The sequence below is a fragment of the Pan paniscus genome, chromosome 13, assembly GCF_029289425.2.
Source record: "Pan paniscus chromosome 13, NHGRI_mPanPan1-v2.0_pri, whole genome shotgun sequence".
NCBI lineage: Eukaryota > Metazoa > Chordata > Mammalia > Primates > Hominidae > Pan > Pan paniscus.
In genome coordinates, this window is record NC_073262.2 from 92959763 (window position 1) to 92984161 (window position 24399).

General features: G+C 38.9%; 1 protein-coding gene across 3 annotated transcripts in view; it reads right to left on the reverse strand.

Moving 5' to 3' along the window:
* Positions 1–24399, reverse strand: part of HIBCH (3-hydroxyisobutyryl-CoA hydrolase) — a 144637-nt gene that overhangs the window by 62812 nt on the left and 57426 nt on the right. For all 3 annotated transcript variants that reach the window (XM_034954672.3, XM_008950606.5, XM_057301458.2), the window contains 2 exons: positions 23227–23307; positions 20458–20510 (listed from right to left, as the gene is read on the reverse strand). In XM_034954672.3, the coding sequence (XP_034810563.2) occupies positions 20458–20510; positions 23227–23307 (134 nt within the window). The remainder of the gene's footprint in view (positions 1–20457; positions 20511–23226; positions 23308–24399) is intronic.

A 24399-nucleotide genomic window follows, 5' to 3' on the forward strand; every position in this document is an offset into this window, starting at 1 on the left:
ATTTTTATTATTTTTATTTTTTATTTTTAGAAGACCAATTCTGTCCACAGTGTATGAATGTTCTAGGTGAAGCTGGGGTGATGGGGAGAGTGAGGTGAAGACAACATCTACAAATCTCATGACTTTTTGTTGTTGTTTTGTTTCATTTTTTGGAGACAGAATCTCTGTCACCTAGGCTGGAGCACAGTGGCGTGACCTTGGCTCATTGCAACTTCTGTGTCCTGGGTTCAAGCAATTCTCCTGCCTCAGCCTCCTGAGTAGCTGGGATTACAGGCGCATGCCCTGCTAATTTTTGTATTTTTAGTAGAGATGGAGTTTCACCATGTTGGTCAGGCTTGTCTTGAATGCCTGACCTTAGGTTATTCATCCACCTCGGCCTCCCAAAGTGCTGAGATTACAGGCATGAGTCACCACACCCTGCCAAGATTAGTCATTTTTAAATGTTTGAAAATATCATACCAGTAGAGTTATTTCAGATAGGCAAAGGTTTGTTCCTATGGTTTCTCCATTTTAGTGCTAGTGCCATATTGTTCACTATGGAACTCATTAAGTAATTCAGCTTCATATTTAGTTATAAACCGAGGCTTTTAGACAAGTATTTATAAAGTATCTTTCTGCAGTTGAGTACAGTCAATAATCAGTGATATTAAAATGGTAAAAAGCTGAAAAAAGTTTGAAACAGATTGAGCTAAGCCATATCTTCTAAAGAAGCAAAAATGGAAATTTAGGGCTTGCCAAGTTGGGCCCCTAAGGGGACCTCAGGAACTAGGATAGCCTAGATTCAAGCCATCATTCTAGGAAGACCTCGAATTAAGTCCAGCTTCAAATTCTCTGAAGTCCTGACTAGACTGAGATGATCTGGGACTGCTAGTGTCCTTAGCCTGAACACCTACCAGAAACAAAGGTCCATCTTCTTTGGAGAGAGAATATCATCCTAGGACTCAAAAATATCTGCATTTTAAATACTCAATTAGAAATAACTCAGAAATAATCAGACATATGAGAAAAGACCACAACTAAAGGCACAATAGATACAGACTCACAGGACATTAAAATTTAAATGTACTATCTAACCATTCTACAATTATGGTATGTCCTACCTCAAATAAAGGTTTTTGCCATAAAACGTACGTCATTGGATATTTAAAAAGTTATACCACTTTCCTTTAGTTAGTGTGGTATGCTATCTTAACCCTTCTGTGCCTTATATTTATGGTGTCCCGAGCACTCTGACATTCACTGTTTTTTAACTGCGTTATTATTAAACAATCATCTTCACATAGTAATATAATCTACTATAAACAATGTTAATATGGACAAGCATAACATTTGAACAAAAATGGAAAAAGTATGTGAATGTAGTCAAACTCCTACTCTGTCACTGTAAAAATGACTTCCTATTTAAGTTTTTGGCATCCCTAAAGGCAAAATATAGGCAACCTAAGACTTTACTTTTTAATTAAGAAACCTAGCTAGATGAGTTTTCAGACTGTTCCAATAGGAGAAAAAAGCTGACACAGCTCTGTTTTTGGCTTTAAAAGAACATCTCATTATAATTACTTTAAAAGGACAATTAAATCCATTCAAACATATAAATACGTTAATCTGCAACTAGGAATCAGCACTCGCTCCCATATTTCCAGATATTACTATTCTAGACAAAAAGCAATTTTTTTTAACTGCTCCTTGTGGAGCAGGGCTAACCCATAGGCAGCGTGCCCAGAGTAGCCCAATATTAATTTTCAAAGACTGATAATTATAAAGATATTTAAAGTAACCAGAACAGCATGGTACTGGTACCAAAAGAGGTATATAGACCAATGGAACAGGACAGAGCCCTCAGAAATAACACCACATATCTAAAACCATCTAATTTTCGAGAAACCTGACAAAAACAAGCAATGGGGAAAGGACTCCCTATTTAATAAATGGTGCTGGGAAAACTGGTTAGCCATGTGCAGAAAACAGAAACTGGACCGCTCTCCTTACACCTTATACAAAAATTAACTTAAGATGGATTAAAGACTTAAACGTAAGACCTAAAACCATAAAAACCCTAGAAGAAAATCTAGGCAATACCATTCAGGACACAGGCATTGGCAAAGACTTCATGACTAAAACAGCAAAAGCAATGCCAACAAAAGCCAAAATTGACAAATGGGATCTAATCAAACTAAAGAGCTTCTGCACAGCAAAAGAAACTGTCATCAACGTGAACAGGCAACCTATGGAATGAGAGAAAATTTTTGCAAGCTATCCATCTGACAAAGGTCTAATATCCAGAATCTACAAGGAATTGAAACAAATTTACATGAAAAAAAAATCAAAAAGTGGGTGAAGGATATGAACAGACTCTTCTCAAAAGAAGACATTTATGCAGTCAACAAACATATGAAAAAAAGCTCATCATAACTGGTCATTAGAGAAATACAAATCAAAACCACAATGAGATACCATCTCACACCAGTTAGTATGGTGATTATTAAGAAGTCAGGAAACAACAGCTGCTGGCAAGGCAGTGGAAAAATGGGAACGCTTTACACTGCTGGTGGGAGTGTAAATTAGTTCAACCATTGTGGAAGACAGTTTGGTGATTTCTCAAGGATCTAGAACCAGAAACCTCATTTGACCCAGCAATCCCATTACTGGGTATATACCCAAAGGATTATAAATCATTCTACTATAAAGACACATGCACACATATGTTTACTGCAGCACTGTTCACAATAGCAAAGAGTTGGAACCAACCCAGATGCACATCAATGACAGACTAAATAAAGAAAATGTGGCACATACACACCATGGAATACTATGCAGCCATAAAAAAACAATGAGTTCATGTCCTTTGCAGGGACATGGATGAAGCTGGAAGCCATCATTCTCAGCAAACTAACACAGGTACCGAAAACCAAACGTATGTTCTCATAAGTGGGAGTTGAACAATGAGAACACATGGACACAGGGAGGGGAACATCACACACCGGGGCCTGTCGGGAGGTGAGGAGCAAGGGGAGGCAGAGCATTAGGACAAATACCTAATACATGCGGGGCTTAAAACCTAGATGACGGGTTGACAGGTGCAGCATATCACCATGGCACATGTATACCTGCACGTTCTGCACATGTATCCCAGAGTTTAAAGTAAAATAAAATTTAAAAAAATGTACTAGTAAAAATAAATTTAGTTATTACACCTTTTTTTAAAAAAAAAGATATTTAAGGTTATTTTAAGGCATAGTTAACCACCCATGATTTATATTAATGGCAAGATTAATCCCTCAACGCATAAACACAAACACATGTAAACAATTCAACTTGGTGCTCAAAAAGTAAATATTCCAAAGTAAACAGTTGATAACCACAGTAAAGAAGACAAAAAACTCAGAAAGATACACAATGGGGTGATGTGACTGATGTTTACACAAAAAGTCATGGATTTAAATCTAACCAGGGAGAATGAGTAAGCTCCTGCCCAGAATAAACACTGCATCACAGTATTAGAGAGTATGTGATAGCCTATCGCTATCACTCAGGATAAATGGTGCTTTGAAATAGCACCATTTCAATTTCTTTTGTTAGAAATTCAAGTAGATTTGTCATCGCACATGCTTTCACTATGGCATAAAAGTTACTATTATGACTATTAAATAAGTTTCTTAATGTATCTCTGGGACCACATACATTAGATTAAGAGAACAGCAGGCTGCAAAGTAAAAACAAAGACTTTTTACTATGTTTCTCATATTAACGGGCTCATATTGCATCTTAATATGTATATTGATTATATAATAATGTATTTTAATGGACTAACACATAGAGATTAGCACCAAACAGGTTTTTTTTACCCTGCTATTGGGTATGTATAATTCATGTTATTTTTAGACAAAAATGATATTCAACAACAAATAATTGAGAGAAAATATTTAACTTATTTACATATTATTATTAATTATTTACCATTCTAGGAGGTCCAGCTCAAAATTAAATTCATCTCCCTTCACTCTCCCCAGCCCACTCCATAGCTACTCTTCTCAAATCTTAGTAAATAGTGCCACCATTTATTCCATGGCCCAGCCTAGACACCTGAAAGTCATTCTTGCTCCCCTTTATCCATCACATACAATCCATCATCAAAACCCATCAAGTCTTCTCCAAAATCTCCCTATGTCCCTCTTAAATCTATCTACCCATTATCTCTACCCTACTTTTTTTTTTTTTTTTTTTTTTTGAGAGGGAGTCTTGCTCTGTCATCCAGGCTACAGTGCAGTGGCGTGATCTCAGCTCACTGCAACCTCTACCTCCCGGGTTTCAAGCGATTCTCCTGCATCAGCCTCCCAGGTAGCTGGGATTACAGGTGCGCACCACTGGGCCCAGCTAATTTTTGTTATTTTCAGTAGAGACGGGGTTTCGCCATGTTGGCCAGGCTGGTCTGAGACTCCCAACCTGAGGTGATCCACTGCCTCCGCCTCCCAAAGTGCTGGGATTACAGGTGTAAGCCACCGTGTCTGGCCTCTACCTTATATTTAATCACCATGATCTCTCACCCGATTCCCTGCAATAGCTTCCTAAATAATCACTTTACTTCCAATCCCACCCTCCTAAAGTCAATTCTTCCCACCAGAGTTCTTTCTAAAATGCAAATCTGTTCTAGTCATTGCCCCTGCTAAAAAGCACTTAATTAGCTCTCCATATTGACCTGAAGATCAACTACTTAACATGTCCTATAAGAGAGCTGATCTGGCTTCTTGCTTACCTCTATGGCCTCAGAATTTAACCCCTATCTCCTTCACAGTATAAAATGTAGGCACACTGAACTTTGCTCAAATATGAATTCTCTCTTATCTCATTTTCACATATGCTATTATCTTCTCACCCACACGCTGTTGTTCAACACTGCATCAAACCCTTACACAATTGCACCAACCATATCGCATTCTTTTACTACTCTCAGCTTTTCTTCTCTGGTTAATTCCTCCTTCCTTAAGCCTCAGCTTAAATATAACTTCCTCCAAAAGGCTTTCCCTACACTACCCCCATCACTACAGTATTCGCACATACACACAGTTAAGGCTTGTATTGTTTAATGTATTTCCAGACTACCCCATATTTGCCTGTTTGGACAGTAAGCTCTAGGAGAAAGGAAAACATGTCTGTTTTGTTCACTGTTTTATCACCAGAGCCCAACCAGTATCTAGCACATCTAGACATCCAATAAGTTTTGCTGCTTGGGTAAAATAGTTGAGAACAATCTCAAATGATGGCTAAAGTCATAATGAGCCTCTAGTTAGTTTCGAAGCTCACATATCCATATATCCTTAGGGGAATGAGCTTGTTTTATGGGCAAAGAGCTCTCCTCCGCTTTTCTTCTCTGAAATACTTTCACGCCTCAATAAGAAACAGAAACCTCTAGACCAAAAATCATCCAAACCAACATGGTCAGGGCAGAAGGCCAGATGAGAAATGCACAGGGCAAAAGGTGCCTGCTACTTGACCTTGAACCTAGGGTGGTTTCATATTACAAATGAAAGGAACCCAAAACCTGACCAATATGGCCAAAGGAAATGGCCAAGGGAAAAAAAAAACTCCCTGTAGATCTCAGAATCTGTAAGTTTGTCAAAGTTGCCAAGAATATCTATACTCCTGCAAGTCAAAAATTTCCCAGAATGCAATACCTTAATGGGGGGGCAGGGAGACGGAAGGTAGTGAGGTCAAGTTCTTGGTAAGAAAATGAAAGTACTCTCCAACTTAGATATCCCTGGGCTAAAGGGTAGATGGAAATGGGGTATAGGAAGCTAAAAAAAACAAGGGCTCTATCTAATAAGACAGACAAGTAGTAAAATACAATTAAACAGACCATCTGTGGTATATTGCCAAGCAGCAAAGGAACATCACTTAGATGATAATCCATTACATCTTGAAAAATCAATATAACCCAATGCTTACCTGTTAAAAAGAAAAAAAAAGCTCATTAAGAAACTAAATGACCCTGAAATTTTACTATAAGAAACTACGCAACTCAAAGCAATCCTACGGCCAGGCGCAGTGGCTCATGCCAGTAATCCCAGCACTTTGGGAGGCTGAGGCAGGTGGATCACTTGAGGTCAGGAGTTCGAGACCAGCCTGACCAACATGGTGAAACCTCAACTCAATTAAAAATACAAAAATTAGCCAGGTGTGGTGGCACGCGCCTGTAATCCTAGCTACTCGGGAGGCTGAGGCAGGAGAACTGCTTGAACCCAGGAGGTGGAGGTTGCAGTGAGCCAAGATCACACCACTGCACTCCAGCCTGGGTGACAGAGCGAGACTCCATCTCAAAAATAAATAAAAATAAAAATAAATAAATAAAAGCAATCCTAACTCTCCCCTAATAAGACAGAAGGAAATCTAAAAGAATCTCATCTGGGGATGAGAGGAGATCTACCGCTCTCTATCAAAACAAGATATCCATCCACACTTGGAGAAAGTTGAATAATCAATATAGATAAAAACGAATGCATATAAACATACACCCTATACACTTAGAAATCCAAGGGAAATTTCCCTCTATTTTTCCTCTCTCAGCTCCTGCTGTGTTACTGATATTTCATTCTTAAAGAAAGCTCCTTTCATATCTTCCAGTTTTTTAAAAAGAGATTTAAATTACATAGGTGGGTGGGAAGAAGTATACCAAACGAAGCTGAACTCAGAAGTTTCTCTAAAAATCTTAACTTAATAAAATTATTTCATCTCTTCTTTCATAAACTCTCAGGTTCTCTTTTTTTTCCTGCGGCAGGGTCTCAGATGCAGTGAGACAATCATGGCTCACTGCAGCCTTGAATTCCTAGACTCAAACAATCCTCCCGCCTCAACCTCCCAAGTAGCTGGGACTACAGGCATGCACCACCATGCCTGGTTAATTTTTTGGAGACACAGAGTCTCGCTATATTGCCTAGGCTGGACTTGAACTTCTAGTCTCAACTGACTCTCCCACGCTGGCCTCCCAAAGCGCTGGGATTACAGGCATGTGCCACTGCGCCCAGCCTCTCAGGTTCCATACTAAGTAAAATAAATGTTGTTATGAAAAACCCGGCATTTTATTATTTAATTAAAAAATGGTTTCTTAAAATGTCTTCTATTCAACTGTCACTAATAGCAAGAAACAGAACACCTTTTAAAACTGAAAAAAGGTACCCATTATGTCTAACAAGTCTTTGCAATATATTAACATAATTCAATCTTTGAGCACTGTTCATTCTTTTTATGAAAATAAGAACATGTCTTCAATGACATTAATCAGTGGATAAACATAATCTGATTCAGTAGTTCCCATTTAACAGAGCACTAGTCAACTTTCATGTGGGTAGTTTGTACTGCAATAAAGTCATTTGGGTAATGTATACGCTCATCATTTTTATTCCATTCCAATTCCCACTTCTCTAGTCATGACAACATGCTCTTTCTAAAATACACTTTAAAACTTAATTTTCTATTATTCATTGTGTGTGGTGGGGGAATTTTCCCTTTACCTTTCTGAGTTCTTAGCTGGGACTGCTCTAACAAGACAGACCAACAAGAGAAAAACAGTTTATTAACATGTATACCTCATGTATACACAGAAGATTATCCAGGGAGAAATAAAACTCTCCAAGAGGGAGCCTAAAACTCCAGCTTACATAGCAACTTCAACTCGAAAGGATGTGAAGGAAGGTTACCACAAAAAGCATGGTAAATAAGAGAAACGATTGTTTTGCAGATTTATGTTGGTATCTCTGTTGATAGGAGTCTCTTGCAATTTGGTCATCCTTCTCTTCCCCAGAAAGGGAGACACTCTTACAAATAGAGATTTCCTTTCTAGGTACACATTTCTCTTACAAAAAGGTAACTTGTGCTGTTTTCAGAGATGATCCTGTATCTGCTGGTTCTCAAAATAATCTGCTCAAAATAATCATTATGCCAAAGTGGCATATTTAGGGTGGCATATTGTGGTCTCCTATAATCAAAAAACCCTCTCACTAGCAGCATCTTAAGAGCACTTTGAGAAACACAAAAACAATACCTTACTGTGCCATATTTTGAGTTAGGTTGGGGAACCAACTTCATTTCTATTCGAAAATGCAAGAGGTGGTGGAAAAAAAGGAAGACTAGGAGGGAGAGAGAGGAGGAGAGAAGAACCTAAAATGTTCTTTAAATCCAATTCAGTTGGGGAGGGAAACAGGAGTGGTACTACATGTATGAAACAAAAATTTAAGGATTGTCCTCTGTTCTATATCTACTTAATTTTATATTTAAACAAATCTGCAATTGTTATATTCAAGGAATCTTCAAAAAGTTCACGGAATATGCATTATTATGAAAAAACTATGCAAGAACTTCAAATTTTTTTGTATGAAAATCAACTCTTACTAATTTGTCATAACATACCAGAACAGGATCTAGCTTGAGGTCCTAAGAGGGATACGACAGCAGTCTGAAAGGGCCCCTATCAGAGCAACATGAATTATGCTAAAATTGAAGCAAGAACAAATATCAAATTTATGGTAAAGCTTGTGTGGAAGAAAAGTAAAATCACTGGTGAGTTGTGAAAAGTTTGTGAGGAAAATGCCTCAAAGATATCAACAGTTTACAAATAGATAACTCTTTTAAAGAAGGCATGAGACAATGTTCAAGATGCCCACAGTGGCAGACCATCCACATCAATTTGTGAGGAAAAAATTCATCTTGTTCATGCCCTAATTGAAGATGATTGAGAGTTAATGGCATGAACAATAGCCAATGCCACAATTCTTTTATAATTGGTTCAGTTTACACAATTCTGACTGAAAAATTAAAGCTGAGCAAACTTTCCATCCGATGAGTGCCAAAACCATTGCATCCAGATCTGCTGCAGACAAGAACAGAGCTTTCAATGGAAATTTTAAGTAAGTGAGATCAAGATCCTGAAGCATTTCTTTGAAGAACTGTAACAGGAGATGAAACATGGCTTTACCAGTATGATCCTGAAGATAAAGCACAACCACAATGGCTACCAAGAGAGAGAAGTGGTCCAGTCAAAGCACAAGCAGACTGGTCAAGAGCAAAGGTTGGCAACAATTTTTTGGGACGCTCAAGGCAGGTTGCTGGTTGACTTTCTGGAACACCAAAGAACTATCATGAAAAGTTAGCCAAAGCTTTAGCAGAAAAAGGCCCAAAGTTTCATCAGAGACTCCTCATACACTATGTAAATGCCCCTACTTACTCCGCTCATCAAACAAGGGCAATTTTGAGAGTTTCAATGGGAAATTATTAGGCATCCACCTTATAGACCTGATTTGGCTCCTTCTTACTCCTTTATGTTTCCTAATTGATATAGATTGGATATCTGTCCCCTCCAAATCTCATGTTGAAATTTATTCTCCAACATTAGAGTTGGGGCCAAATGGAAGGTGTGGTCATGGGGGCAGATCCCTCATGAATGGCTTGGTACATCCCCACAGTAACGAATAAGTTCTCGCTCTATCAGTTCATACAAAAGCTGGCTGTTTAAAAGAATGTAGCACCTTCTCTCTTTCTCACTCCCTCTCTCGCTATGTGATATGCCAGCTCTCCTTCCCCTTCTGCTATAATTGGAAGTTACCTGAAGCCCTCACCAGAAGCAGATGCTAGTGCCATGGTTCTTGCACACCCTGCAGAACTGTGAGCCAAATAAATTACCCAGCCTCAGGTATTCTTCTATAGGAACCCAAACAGACTAACACACCAGTCTTTAAAAATCTGTAGATGGCACCCATTTTTCTTCAGTTACCAATATAAAAAACACTGCATTTGCATAGTTAAATTCCCAGGACCCTCAATTATTTAGGGATGGACTAAATGACTGGTATCACTGCTGACAAAAGAAGTACCTTAAATTTGACGGAGCTTATGTTGAGAAAAAAAGTTATTTTTATTTCTATCTTAATTAATTCCATTTTTCCACAAACTTTTTGACGTCCCCTCATATTAACTTAAGAAAATGCAACCCCAGATGTTTTATATAAATGGCAAAAGAGATAAAAAATTTGTCTTCCCCAGAAACAGAATAAATTTAGTCATTTAAATATCTATTCATAAAAAAATTGTTTCTCTTTCAGAAACACTGGAATAATTTTACATAATTCGGATCTACCATGTGGAGAACCACTCAGTAACATTCATTTTTATTTTACTGTATTTCAAAATACTGAGTAAATGTTTGAATTTCTAAAATCTTAAAGATACTGTGCTACTCTTTATGGTGGGTAACAAGAGAAAATAAAACTGTCATTTTCTATACTGGAAAAAATAAAACCTTCTATAACAAAAACAAAAGGAAAGCCGTGGGAACCAAGCTCTGTGGCGCCATCTTTTGGACTGTACAAATTCTTAACAAAATTCTTTTACATTATTGTAAGAAAAAATTTATTGACCAGAATCAAGCAAGTACTATTCCTATGCCTTTTAAGCCCTGTTAGCTCCACGTTATTCTCACACTTCTGTACTAGGGTATGTTAAATAAGCAGAAGCCATTGAACTGAGACTGTCTCTCTGCACTTTGAGTTCCTTCATAATAAATTGCAACCTTAGTATGAAAATAAACTGAAACCTAATTTAAGAGTATAGTTTTGTAACAAACAGCCATGTTTCAGCCAATCATAGGCAGCCAACTGATCAGACCACACCCACACAGAGTGAATATCTCATCACACCATGCCCAATAAGGCAAATGCCTTGTGGTAGCCAATCAGGTAATTTCTCTAACTTGCTTCCACATTCAACCTATGGAAGCTCACTGCTCATGCTGCAAGGTGGAGCTCTCTCAACCTCTTCTGGTTCTGCATGCTGCCAGATTCATGAATTGTTCTTTGCTCAGATAAAGTGTTAAATTTGTATGAAGATTTTCTTTTAACAGATTAAAAATGTATATATACTAAGCCTACACTAAGCAATTGTGTGTAATACTAAAATTCTACTAAAAATTCTGAAAATAAAGGCTTTCTGAATAACAAACTGTAGTCTGAACACCTTACAAAAATTGTTCCTAAAGTGAACTCCCCTCCCCCTAGAATCATCATTACCTGAGAACTTGTTAGAAATGCAAATTCTTGGGCCGAATTCCAGACTAAACTAGAGATGGGGCAGGGAAAGAATCTGCTTTTTTTTTTTTTTTTAAGATGGAGTCTCGCTCTGTCGCCCAGGCTGAAGTGCAATGGCACAATCTTGGCTCACTGCAACCTCCACCTCCTGGGTTCAAGCAATTTTCCTGCCTCAGCCTCTGGAGTAGCTGGGATTACAGGCCCCCGCCACCACACCCAGCTAATTTTGTATTTTTAGTAGAGATGGGATTTCACCACGTTGGCCAGGCTGGTCTTGAACTCCTGGCCTTAAGTGATCCGCCCGCCTAGGCCTCCCAAAGCACTAGGATTACAGGCGTGAGCCGCCATGCCCAGCCTAGAATCTGCTTTTTAACAAGCCCTCCAGGTTACTCTGATACAAACTAAAAAGTGAAGAACAGTCTTTGGGAGATTTAGAAAAAAGTCACAGGAGACACAACCACACACAAGAACCTGTAGAGCAGCAGTTTTTAACTTTACCTTCACATTGGTAACACCAGGGAGCTTTAAAAATGCCTAGGTCTCATAGCACCACTGCACTCCAGCCTGGGCAAAAGAGTGAGACTCCATCTCAAAAAAAAAAAAAAAAAAAAAGCCTAGGTCTCACTCCACTGTCCACTATCCAATTTAATGATTATGGGAGATAAGGTAAGCCTAGGCACTGGAATTTTAAAAAGACTCCCAAATAATTCTAAAGTGCAAACAAGGTTGAGCGCCAATGATCTAGAGGATTACATTTTCAGAAGCTAGAGTTCATAAAACATCTTATATTAAGAAATGCTGGTGTCTTAAGTTTTCTGTTGCTGTAACTGAGTATCTGAGACTGGGTAATTTATAAAGAAAAGGAATCTATGTCTTACAGCTCTTCTGGAGATTGGGAAAGCCAAGGTTGAAGGGCCATATCTGTTGAGGGCCTTCTTGCTGGTGGGGACTCTCTGCAGAGCCCTGATCTGGTGAAGGGGCAAGAGCATGCCAAACTGGGTTTTAAAACAGACCCATTCCCATGGTAATTAAACCATTCTTCCTGTGATAACCTATTAATCCATGAATGGATCAAACTACTCTACCCTCATGACCCCATCACCTCCTGAAGGCCTCACTTCTTAATACTGTTACATTCAGGATTAAGTTTCAACATGAGTTTCGGTGGGGACAAATATTCAAACCGTAGCATTCCATCCCTGACCTCCCAAACTCATATCCTTCTCACATACAAATACATTCACTCCAGCTCCATATCCTCAAAGTATTGTTTCAGCACCAACTCAAAATTCCAAAGTCCAGAGTCCCATCTGTGAAGCCTGTGAAATCAAAACAAGTTATCTACTTCCAAGATACAGTGGTAGGACAGGTATAGGGTATACATTCCTGTAAAAAGTAAAGTAGAGGATCCTCTTCAAAGAGAATTTCCTCCCTGTCTAATTAGGAATAAACAGTAAATTCTCTTAGAAGCAAAATTTATTCAAAGACCTGTGCTAACATTCTTAGATATCTGCTAGCCTTAATAAAGAAATCAATGTACTTCATGTTCTTAGCTCCTACATTTAGCCTAAATATTTGCCCTGGCATGCTTATACTGGTCCAAGCAAGCATTAGGTCATAGCCTGTTCCTCTTCCTTATTTGGAGGTGTTTTTACCTTTCTCAGCATTCCACAAGTTACTTCCTCCTTCCTTTGTTCTCCTCTGCCTTTGCCTCTTTTAGAAAGTTCTAAGTTGCTATCCAATTGGGACAAATACAGAATGTGAGGTCCCATTCCAGCCAATGGAAACCGGACACAGCAGTAGGGTGAACGCGTCAGGTTATAAATTACCCTGTCCCCTTTGTTCGCTGTACTCTTGTAGCAAAACTGCCGGCAAGTGTACTCTTTCTGCAGAAAGTAAAAATGGCCTGGCTGAGAAAATTAAATTTATGTTCAAGTGCTATTTCTTTGCGGCACCGGGGAACAAGGATTTCTAACATTCCCATTCTAAAAGGCAGAAATAGGCCAAAAGAAACGAGTAACAGGCCTCAATTAAGTCTTTAAAACCCTGAGAAAGAAGATATTAACTCTTAAAGCTAGAGAGTAATCTCCATTCCATGTCTGAATCCTGTGCACACTGGGATGGGGTTGGAGAGGTGGGCCCTCAAGGTATCAACCCTACTCCTAGAGCTTTCTGGGCTCAACCAGTTAAGAGTAGGTAGCTAGGCAGACATGAGCAGGGCAGACAGCTCCCCCACACCCAGAATGTCAGGTGACCATCAAGTGATGGTCAGGTGGTTGTTAAACTGTCTCCCTAAAATAATTGGTCGCAGCTGGCAGCAGGGAAAGGCAGTCTCCCAGTAGACAGAAAACACCTGAAGCTCGTGATCAGCTGCTTCCCATTAAGATCTCAGGAGCTGGGCGAGTGTGCCCAAGCATAATTGCAGAGTTTAACTGGTATATAACCTTCCTCTAAAAATGTTCAACTTAGCAAGGGGGAAATGCCTCAAATGAGCATGCGCACAACTTGAGTAAACACACTGAGCATACGGCCCCTCGAGTGCTGGCAGGCCACTGCACATGCGGACAGCCCACCCCAAGGAAAAATCAAGGGAGAAGAAACTCAAACCCCGGAACCACGCCAGTGTATAAACCCCAATTCAAGGGCCAAACAGAACACCTGAATCTCTCAAGTTGCTTGCTTGGCCCTCTTCCAAGAATACTTTACATCCTATTGTTCCTGTTCTAAAACTTTTTAATAAACTGTCACTCCTGCTCAAAAACTTGCCTTGGTCTCTCACTCTGCCTTATGCCCCTTAGACAAATTCTTTCCTTCAAGGAGGCAAGAATCAAGTTGCTTCAGACCTGTACAGATCCACCACTAACAAGCCCACACTTCAGCTCTCTCCAGTTGAAGTTGCAAACGTGGGTCAACAGTTCTAGAATCTCAAGGGCAGCTCTAGCTCTGACCTCACAATTCCACTTGGCATTCTCCAGAATGGACTCTCTGTGGTGGCTCCACCCCTGCAACAAAGCTCTGCCTGACACCAGACTGTCTAATATATCCTTTGAAATCTAGGTAGAGGCTCACATGCCTTCCTAGCTCTGCTTTCTGACAGCCTGCAGAATTAGCACCACATGGATGCCACCAAGGCTTATGGCTTATATCTTCTGGAGCTGCAGGTCAAGCTGCACCTGGGGCACTTGAGCCATAGCGGGGACAACTGAGGAGCACTGTGCTGGAATTCTGGGAGCAGAGGCCCAAAGCAGCCCCGGGCGGTAAGCTTATAGGGGGAGGCCCAAGTCCATCACCCAAAACCATTTGTGCTAGAGCTCTGGGCCTGTGATGAGAAAGGGAGGCTCAAAGGTCTCGGAAATGCCTTGAGGGTCTTTCTCCCATTGTCATGATATTCCCTTCCATTAAGTATTACTCTCCTTAGCAAAAACTGCTGCGCCACACCTTGGTTTCCTCTCCCAAAAAGTTTTTTCGCTCTTTACATGGTCAGGCTGAGAGTTTTCCAAATCTTTCTGCTTTCTTTCCCTTTTGATTATAAATTTCATCTTCATTTTTTTCCCTCTCACAGCTTTATGTAAGCTATTAAAAGTAGCCATGCAGCAGCCTGAATGCTTTGCGGATTAGATAGATCTTCTTCCAGGCATTCTAATTCACGGCTCTAAATTCCTGAATTCCATAAAGCCCTCAGACATGGACACATCCAGCCAGGTTCTTTGTCACTTTATTACAAGGATGCTCTTTACTCCAATATCTTGTTCCTCATTTTCATCCGGGTCCTCATCAAAATGGCCATTACTGTCCATATTTCTATTAGCATTCTGCCCATGACCACTTAAATAATCTCTAAGAAGTTCCACATTTTCCCCAGCCTTGTCTTCTTCTGAGCCCTCACCAGAATCACCCTTAATGCTCCGTTCACAGCAATACAGGTTTTTTTCTATCCTGCTCCTCCAAATTCTTTCAAGTGTCTATCCATTACCCAATTCCAAAGCCACTTCCACAATTTCAGGTATTTGTTATTAGCAACACTTCTCAGTATCAATTTTCTGTCTCAGTCCATTTTGTGCTACTGTAACAGGATACACAGACTAGGTAACTTATAAAACAAAATTTAAAAACGGGTTTATTTAGGTGATGGTTCTACAAGCCAGAAAGTTCAAGATTGAGAGGCTGCATCTGGGAGCTTCTAGTGAGGGCCTTATGTTACATGAAAACACGGCAGAGAAATAGAAGAGGTACCAGGCACATGTAAAAAGCCCAAAACATAGGAAGCAACCTCACTTTACAACAACCTGCTCTCGCAGAAACTAACCATTCCCATAAGAACTAACCCAGTCTTGCAAGAAAGATACTAATCCATCTTAACAACATAATCACCTCTTAAAGGCACCACCTCCCAACACCACCACACTGGGAAACAAACCTCAACATGGGTTTTGGTGGGGACAACCCATACTCAAATCACAGAAGTCTGTAAATCAGACATGAAAAGTGTGGCCTTCCAAACCAAGATAAATACAAAACCCCACTACTAAAAAAAAAGAGACTGTTCACTTCCAGCCTGTTGTTTACTCTTTCAAAGGCTATACAAGATGTTTATTATTTAGGGTATAATTGTTTAAAAATTTCTCTATAACTGTATATTCGTAGTTGTTACGGGAAGGCCAAAAAAAAAAAAAAAGGGTAGGATAATCCTTGCCCTTTCCAGACCATCTAATACAGTTGGGAAGATGAGATATAAAGTAACAATAAAGTACAAACACCAAATTTAGAGTACAGACTGAAAGCACTGACTCAATGAAAGAAGAAATCACATCTAATTGTAGTGTAAGTTGAGCATCCTGAATCCAGAACTCTGAAATCTGAAATGCTCCAATGAGCATTTCCTTTGAGTATCATGTTGGTGCTCCAAATATTTCAGATTTTGGAACACTTCCAATTTCAGATTTTTAGATTTAAGATTTGTTAGATATGAGTTCTAAATTTCTCTTCAAAGAATCAATGTCAGTAGGTTCAATTCTTTGCCTTCTACTTTTAAACTTAACTTCCTCATAAAGCAACCTTTTTCGATTACCTGCTCCACCCTGACTCATTCCAATTTACTGCTCTGCCATAACCATTTTTTCTGCCAAACCACTCACCCCATCACTCTCTTTAAAGTAGCCAATCAGAATTAGTTTAGCCTGTGCGGTCTAACCCTAGCCAATAGGGGAATGACACAGCAGCACGGGCCATGTGCATCAAGAATAAGAACTCCTTTGCCTCCCTTGTCCAGGTGTATGCTCACCATTGCTCCATCTGTAAGGGCACACCCTTCTATAGTAGTACATTTCCTTGCTGAGAATTAAAAACAAAATGTTACATTCGAGTGCTATTTCTTTTGCGGCACTGAAACTTTATTTATAACATATTGTAAATATTCCAAAATCCAAAACACTCCTCGTCCTAAGCATTTCAGACAAGAGATGCTCAATCCATAATATTTATGGCTATTAAAAAAGAGGGAAGAACTTCAGTCTTTAAGGATGCATGTGGTTGGGCATACCTGATGGAAGAAAAGACACAATATTTTTAAGGGAGCTGATAAAATATAGTATAAAACAAACTTTCTCAGGGGTTCCTCATCTGAACCACAGATCACTGCAAATGATGTGATTATATTCTCAATTCTCCCAAGGATGGTACATAACTAGTACCATTCGAGAAGCACAGGACAGAAATAGGAGCTAATTTATTACATTCAAGGGATGGCTTAGAGCCCTAGTTCTCAAATTAACATGACTCAGAATTACTTGGAGAGCTTGGCTTGTTCAAACAGACTGCTAGGCCCCAGCCTCGAGACTGATTCTCTAGGCAAACCCAAGAACATTTTAGGGCACTAAGACTTAATCCTCTGGTGGAGTTCTGGTTAAGAAAGGCTGATATAAAGTATATCTTTATTTGAAAGTTATTTATGTTCTTTAAGTACTGAAAACACAGACCAGTATGAAGAATCAGCAGCATCTTTACTTCATTTATTCAAGACAACATTATCTTGATCTGTTTCACTGCAGTCTTTTCTTTTGAAATAAATATTCTTGGTTGTTACATATGAGGAATATATACAAACATTATACCAACCTATACAAGCCCCAGAACTGAAGAACATGGCCAGTGCATTCAGGCATGATGTGCTAGAGCAATATAATTCTCAGGCTTCTGTAAAAAAAAAAGGAAGTTCTGCCCACTTATAGCACCAAAGGGCAGCTTACCAATCCTTTCATATCAGAAGGAGTCTTGAGTTATAACTTTAAGTGATCTCTTGGTCAACTAGACCAAATAGTTATTGAAATATTCTCAGTAATATGTCAGCAATATATTTACCATTTCTGATAATATTTTTATTTTATATTTATACTAAATAACGACTTAGTTGGGGAGAAAACTCTTGGATCCTAACTACTTCACAACTTCTCAACCCATTGACTTCTGTCACATTGTGTAACAGAGAAATCTGAAGAAATCTGTATATAACGTATATCACTAATCACCCCATTTACCTTGATTCCTTGGCCTGACTACTCACAGTTAGCTTTTTTTTCTTAAGGCTTATAATTTTAAAAAATTTACCTGAGCTTTTATCTAGGTATGGGTCTCTTTTCACTTATCTGAAATTTCGTGTTTCCTTTAATTATACATATCTGAGTTTGGGAGTTTTTGTTTTTACTTAAAGTCTTATTTCATTATATCTGATCATCATTTCTGTTCCAAGTATCTGATTTACTTTCAGTGGAGTACTTATCACTCCTTTGTTGGGTTCCCAGTAACTTTCTTTCATAGTCATTACCTCAAAACATTCATTTTCATCACTTATATATTTTTTTGAATGCTTTGTGAGTTTCTCAAGTATGTTCTCCACAGATACTTCACTATCTGTAATATTAAATTCATCTCTTTCTAATCTACTGCCATTAAAATAAAATGTCAGCTTTGCTACTGTGTATTAGTTCCCAGTCATCCTCCCTGTTTCCTGTTTCCCTTTTTCAACTTGTAGCCCTTTCATCTGAGTTTGCTCTCTCCTTATGGGATTTCTTTCCTGTTTTAATGGGGTCACATTTATTTTTACATGCTGTTGGGTATGCCCATTGTTTTTGTCTTCATTTTTTCCTGTTTTCTTTCACATTCACAGGGCAGCTCTTCCTTCAATGCTTCAGATTCTTTCCTTTCCTCTTACTCTGCAGTACTTTTCTCAGAGAGCTTTCCTTTTCCCCAGGTTAAAGCACAACCAACCCACGCTCAGTTTCTGCCAAGCAGAGGTACAGATCACCCTTGCTAGTAGAATCCCTTCCCAAAATGATGTGCAAGATCTAAGCAATTCCCGGTCCTTATTTAGGGTGGTTCTACTAGAACAAAGGGGGAACCTCCTGTATTCCGAATAGTTAAGTTCCTTAAAACATTGAACAGGTGGAATTTCAAAAATTCCACCTTTTGGCCTCATACTACCTACCTACCTAGGCTCTACCTACCTGGGCCCTACCTACCTATGTCCTACCTATTGTCACGGCTCAGGATATGCTACCCCAAACTACGGCCACTTGGAGGCCACTGTGACCTCCCCCCGCCTTTCTGTGGGACAGCTGGCCGTAAAGAAGTTCTCTAACCTACCTCTTCTGAAAGTATGTCTTTTTGTTTTGTTTTGTTTTCTGAAACAGAGTCTCACTCTGTCACCCAGGCTGGAGTGCAGTGGCATGATCTCAGCTCACTATAACCTCCCGGGTTCAAGCAATTCTCGTGCCTCAGCCTCCCCAGTCACTGGGATTACTGGTGCACACCATCACACCCAACTGATTTTTGTAGTTTTAGTAGAGATGAGGTTTCGCCATGTTGCCCAAGCTGGTCTCGAACTCCTGGCCTCAAGCGATTTACCCACCTCAGCCTCCCAAAGTGCTAGGATTACAGGCATGAGCCATGACACCCGGACTTGAAAGTCATTAAACCCTCATGTGACAAGGGCCCCATCCTATACCTGGAGGAAAGGAATGTTACACACAGAGGCCAAGAAGAATCTCAACAAACAAGCCTAAGTTCCCCCATTTATTACTACTGAATAATACCGTTTTTGTCCAATCATACTTCTATATGACTGTCCATTGTTCACTGAACTTACACACAAAAACAGTTTTTCCTGGATCTGTGGGTCTTTGGGTCTTCTTTTCTGAAGGCTCCCATGTCATGTAAAACTTTGATTAAACAAATTTGTTACGCTTCTCTATTGTCAATCTGTCTTTTGTTATATGGATATTGGCCATGACCCCTGCAATCGGTGAGGAAAAGACATTATTTTTTCTCTCCTCCACTACCTTTCTAGGCTCAGTTCAATTCACCATCTTCTCCATGCAGCCCTTTCCTGCCATGAAGACCAATTCTGACCCCTCACTTCTTCAAAGGCTAATCTTCGTCAGTACCATACAATTTACCAATTGTTTTGTAATTATTTCATGTTTTCTCTAACTCCAGGTCAAGTTAATCAATGCCAGTTACATTTTAGACTTCTGTGTAATAGCACAGAGGCAGAATATTTGTCAACTGACAGAAATGCAGTTACAGAGAACTTCAAAAAGAATCCAAACACTTCCACTAAGGTGAAATTTTGAGTAACAGGTACAATTTAGGCAACCAAATCTCTAATACTGAATTTAAAAAAAAAAAAAAAAAAAAAAACTCAACATTCTAGTTTTTCTTCTGAAGCTTCTGAAAAGAATCAGTTTATTTTTAAGTAGAAAAAAGGCTCTATATATTAAAAGATAAAAACACAATCAGTTTCCATTGCTTAAAAAAACTTGCTAATTCAAAAAGTTAAAATAGCATATAACGTGTGTGTGTGTGTGTATACATATATTTTTTTGTTTTTGAGACAGTCTCACTTTGTCACCCAGGCTGGAGTGCAGTGGTGCAATCTCAGCTCACTGCAAGCTCCACCTCCTGGGTTCAAGCGATTATCATGCCTCAACCTCCTGAGTAGCTGAGATCACAGGTGTGTGCCACCATGCTCAGCTAATTTTTGTATTTTTAATAGAGGCAGGGTTTCACCATGTAGGCCAGGCTGGTCTCAAACTCCTGACCTCAAGTGATCTGCCCACCTTGGCCTCCCAAACTGCTGGGATTACTGACGTGAGGCACCATGCCCGGCCATATAACATAACTAAGAACATAAAATATTCTTTTGGGCTGGGATAGTCTAAAAGTGCTATAAGCAAATATTATATCTCAAATCTGTCAGGATCCAAAATCCACACAATTATGTTTCAATGAGTTCTATTATATTACATTCATCAGCTCACTTCTGTTTAATAATTATTAACTTATTTTTAATACAACTCACTCATACAATGATCAGAGTAAAAAGTCTACTTACCCCACCCATTGTAATTCCATGAATAAGTGCAACATAAGGTTTCTGGCAAGAACCTGAAAGAAACAGAGCTGTAATTTTAGTTACAGTGTTTAAAATACATTCCCTTTTTCTAAAAAAAAAAACCACATTATATATACTCAAGATTTTCCCTAGGAAATTTTAGCAAGAAACACCAAAGACGACTAAATGTATGGCTTATAAAATACATATTTTTAAATGTCAATCCAACACAATCCTATCTATTCATTATCATTTAACAACTTAACCTTCGATTTTAAACAAAAGCCAGGGCCCAGTGTGGTGGCTGACACCTGTAATCTAACCTCTTTGGGAGGCCAAGGTGGGAGGATTGCTTGAGGTCAGCAGTATGAGACCAGCCTGAGCAATACAGCAAAACCCCCTCTCTTAAAAAAAGTATAGCCAGGTGTGGTGGCAGGCACCTGTGCTCCCAGCTGCTCAGAAAGCTGAGGTGGGAGGAACACTTGATCACTTAAGCACAGGAGGTTGAGGCTGCAGTGAGCTGTGATCATGCCACTGCACTCCAGCCTGGGCAACAGACCAAGACCCTATCTTTTTTTTGACATTCAATATCAAAGATGTCAATTCCCTCCAAATTAACCCATAATTCATTCTAAGTCTAATCATAATCTCAGTAGAAACTTTTGTGAAACCAGATAAAACAATTCTAAAATTCATATGGAAGATCCAAAGTCCAACAGCAGCCAAGAAAAAAGACATGTAGAAAAAGCATCTTAAAGAATTTGGAAACAAAGTAATGATGCATAAACACTATGATCTATCCATTCTACATATTATTTCTGGAGAAACTTTTGCACATGGGAAATAAGGGACCACATACTAGAGTACAACTATCTATGTTAGTAACTACTGGAAGCTAAAATATCCATTAATGTAGAACAGATAATTAATGTGGGATATAATCATAATATTGGATACCACAGAACAGTTACATTCCATGTTGTTAAAAACAATTTATGGAATGGTTACACAGTAAGATAGTATTTATGTAAATTTCTAAACACAAAGTAAAAATCTTTTAGTTCAAACTTAAAATAAAAGCTAAAAAACAAAAGGAATTGGAAAGCTTAAAAAGCAGCGGCCTCTATTTGTCTACTTTGCTGTATAAAATATGATACAATGCTCTGCATTTCTATTTTGTCTTTAAACTTACACCGCACCAGGTGCGTGGCTCATGTCTGTAATCCCAGCACTTTGGGAGGCTGGGGCAGATGGATCACCTAGGGTCAGGAGTTCGAGAGCAGCCTGGCCAACAGGGTGAAACCTGTCTCTACTTAAAATACAAAAATTAGCAGGGTGTGGTGGTGCATGCCTGTAATCCCAGCTACTCAGGTGGCTGAGGCAGGAGAATCACTTGAACCTGGGAGACAGAGGCTGCAGTGAGCCAAGATCGCACCACTGCACTCCAGCCTGGGTGACAGGGCAAGACTCTCTCTTAAAAGATAAATAAATAATAAATAATAAAATAAAAATAAACTTATGTTTTACTATTTTAAATACTTTAATGTTAAATCATTATACAGCTTTTTTCATCACTTAGTAATTATTTTCATCAATTCATATTTTTAGAAAAACATATATATCCCCATGTGTTTAATCTACTAGATATTAATTCATGTTTTTATGCCAATATATAAATGTTTATTTGTCTAAAAGGCACATGACAAAAACTGAATTTATTTTTCCAACTATATGTCAAAATACGTTAATATCATGTATTCAATCAAATTCTAACTTAAAATCTTTTAGTTCATAAATATTTAGTAAAAATGTCAAATATGGTCTGGGAGAATACACTAAAAATTAATGACAATGGTTGTTTTTGAGGAGGGATAAATGGTTGCTTCTGGGGAAAGTAATGGCACTGAGGAAAGCAAAAAAATGGACTGAAATGTAACTTCCAAACTTGCAGTATTATATTTCTTTTGGAGAAATTTTAAATCATCAAGCAAAAACAAAATACTGACGTCTGTTAATTCTGGGCTGGAGGGTACACAAGTACTTATTATGTTATTTCCTGTATCTTAACTTCCATGCTAGATAAAAGTACTGCTTCACCTCCAATGAAACCTAGAACCTTGAATATAAAGAAATTTTTATTCCTAAGAATTAGGAAATGATACTATACTTCATTTTATAGAGAAAACTGGAACCCAAGTTTTTTCCCCCAAGAAAGCTACCACATGATGAGAAATCCATATTTTCATATTGATTTATTTTTGAGACGGAGTCTCGCTTTGTTGCCCAGGCTGGAGTGCAGGGGTGCAATCTCGAATCACTGCAACCTCCACCTCCCAGGTTCAAGCTGATTCTCCTGCCTCAGCCTCCCGAGTAGCTGGGATTACAGGCACTTGCCACCGCACCCAGCTGATTTTTGTATTTTTAGTAGAGACGGGGTTTCACCACGTTGGCCAGGCTGGTCTCAAACTCCTGAACTCAGGTGATCCACCCACCTCAGCCTCCCAAATTGCTGGGATTACAGGCGTGAGCCACCATGCCTGGCCTCATATTGATTTTATAACAAATAGCAGTTAAGTATAGCCTACTAACATTAAAGGGTAACTGTTCTGAAATAAGCACTTAGAATAGTTTAATCAACTTCACTTATGCCTGGCACATGGTATTAAAAGTTTAAGTAAGGATGCCTATTGATCGCATTTTTAACAAAGTACATACTGTCCACCTCATTTCTTTATTCCATTTCCAAAGCTCTGAGCAGAATACACATACCAACAGCATTGTTCAGCATATATTCTTCTCTGAAGAAAACTGGAGCTATCTTCTGTTTTGCCTTTTCAGCTTCTGAGATCACTAGGAAGGAAAGATTACAAATAAAAAAAAAAGATTTAATAGTCAACATTGTCAACTAGATCAAAAGTATTATGATAATTAAATACTGGGGGAAGGGAGTACTCTAAAATGACTTGTTAAAAGTTTTGAAGTTGCCCCTGCCACAGACATTATATTATAGTCACAGATCCATAGTCCAATGTCAAAGCTTCAAGGCAAAAATTCCTATTCTTGTTTTCCATGCTTCTTACAAAATGTTAGATTAGAAATTATAGGCTGGGCATGGTGGCTCAAACCTGTAATCGCAGCACTTTGAGAAACCAGGTGGGAGGATTCCTTGAGGCCAGGAGTTTGAGACCAGCCTGGTGAAACTCTGTCTCAACAAAAAATGTTTAATTAGCTGGCTGCAGTGCCACGTGCCTGTAGTTCCAGCTGCTCAGGAGGCTGAGCCGGGAGGATCATTTGAGCCCAGGATATTGAGGCTACAGTGAGCCATGATCACACCACTGTACTCTGGCCTGGAGAGAAGAGTGACACCCTGTCTCCTTAAAAAAAATAATAATATATTGCAACAAGCTACATTTTCTTTTGATTATTTTCTCTAGCACTTAAATTAACATTTGCTAGACATACATTTCCTTTGGTAATATGTCTTAATACAAAATGTATTATACGTGTGTGTATAGTGCTACAACGTATCCCATGTCCTTAAATATTTCTGCCACATTCATTTCCCCCATAAAACATTTATTGAGCACCTACTACATACCAAGTAATGTTTTAGGTGTTGCAGATAATAAAGACAGCAACACAAGATGGCTGTCCTGGAGTTTAGACTGATACTAAAACATATTCTTTGTCCTGTAAGGATTGGGGTGCTGTCAGAATGGGAGCAGGAGATGTGTAATTAATTAAAAGAAGGCTTCCTAGAAGAGGTAACCCTAAGCCAAGTTGGAAAAGGTAAACAGGAATTTCCTAGAAAATGACAGAAAGAAAAATTCTGACTAGGGGAAGCAGTACCCTACAAAGCCTCAAAGTCAAGAAAGAAGAGTAAAATCAAGAATCAAACAGCTTTAAAAGACTAAAGGGCAAAGGGAAAAGGTGAGGCTAGAC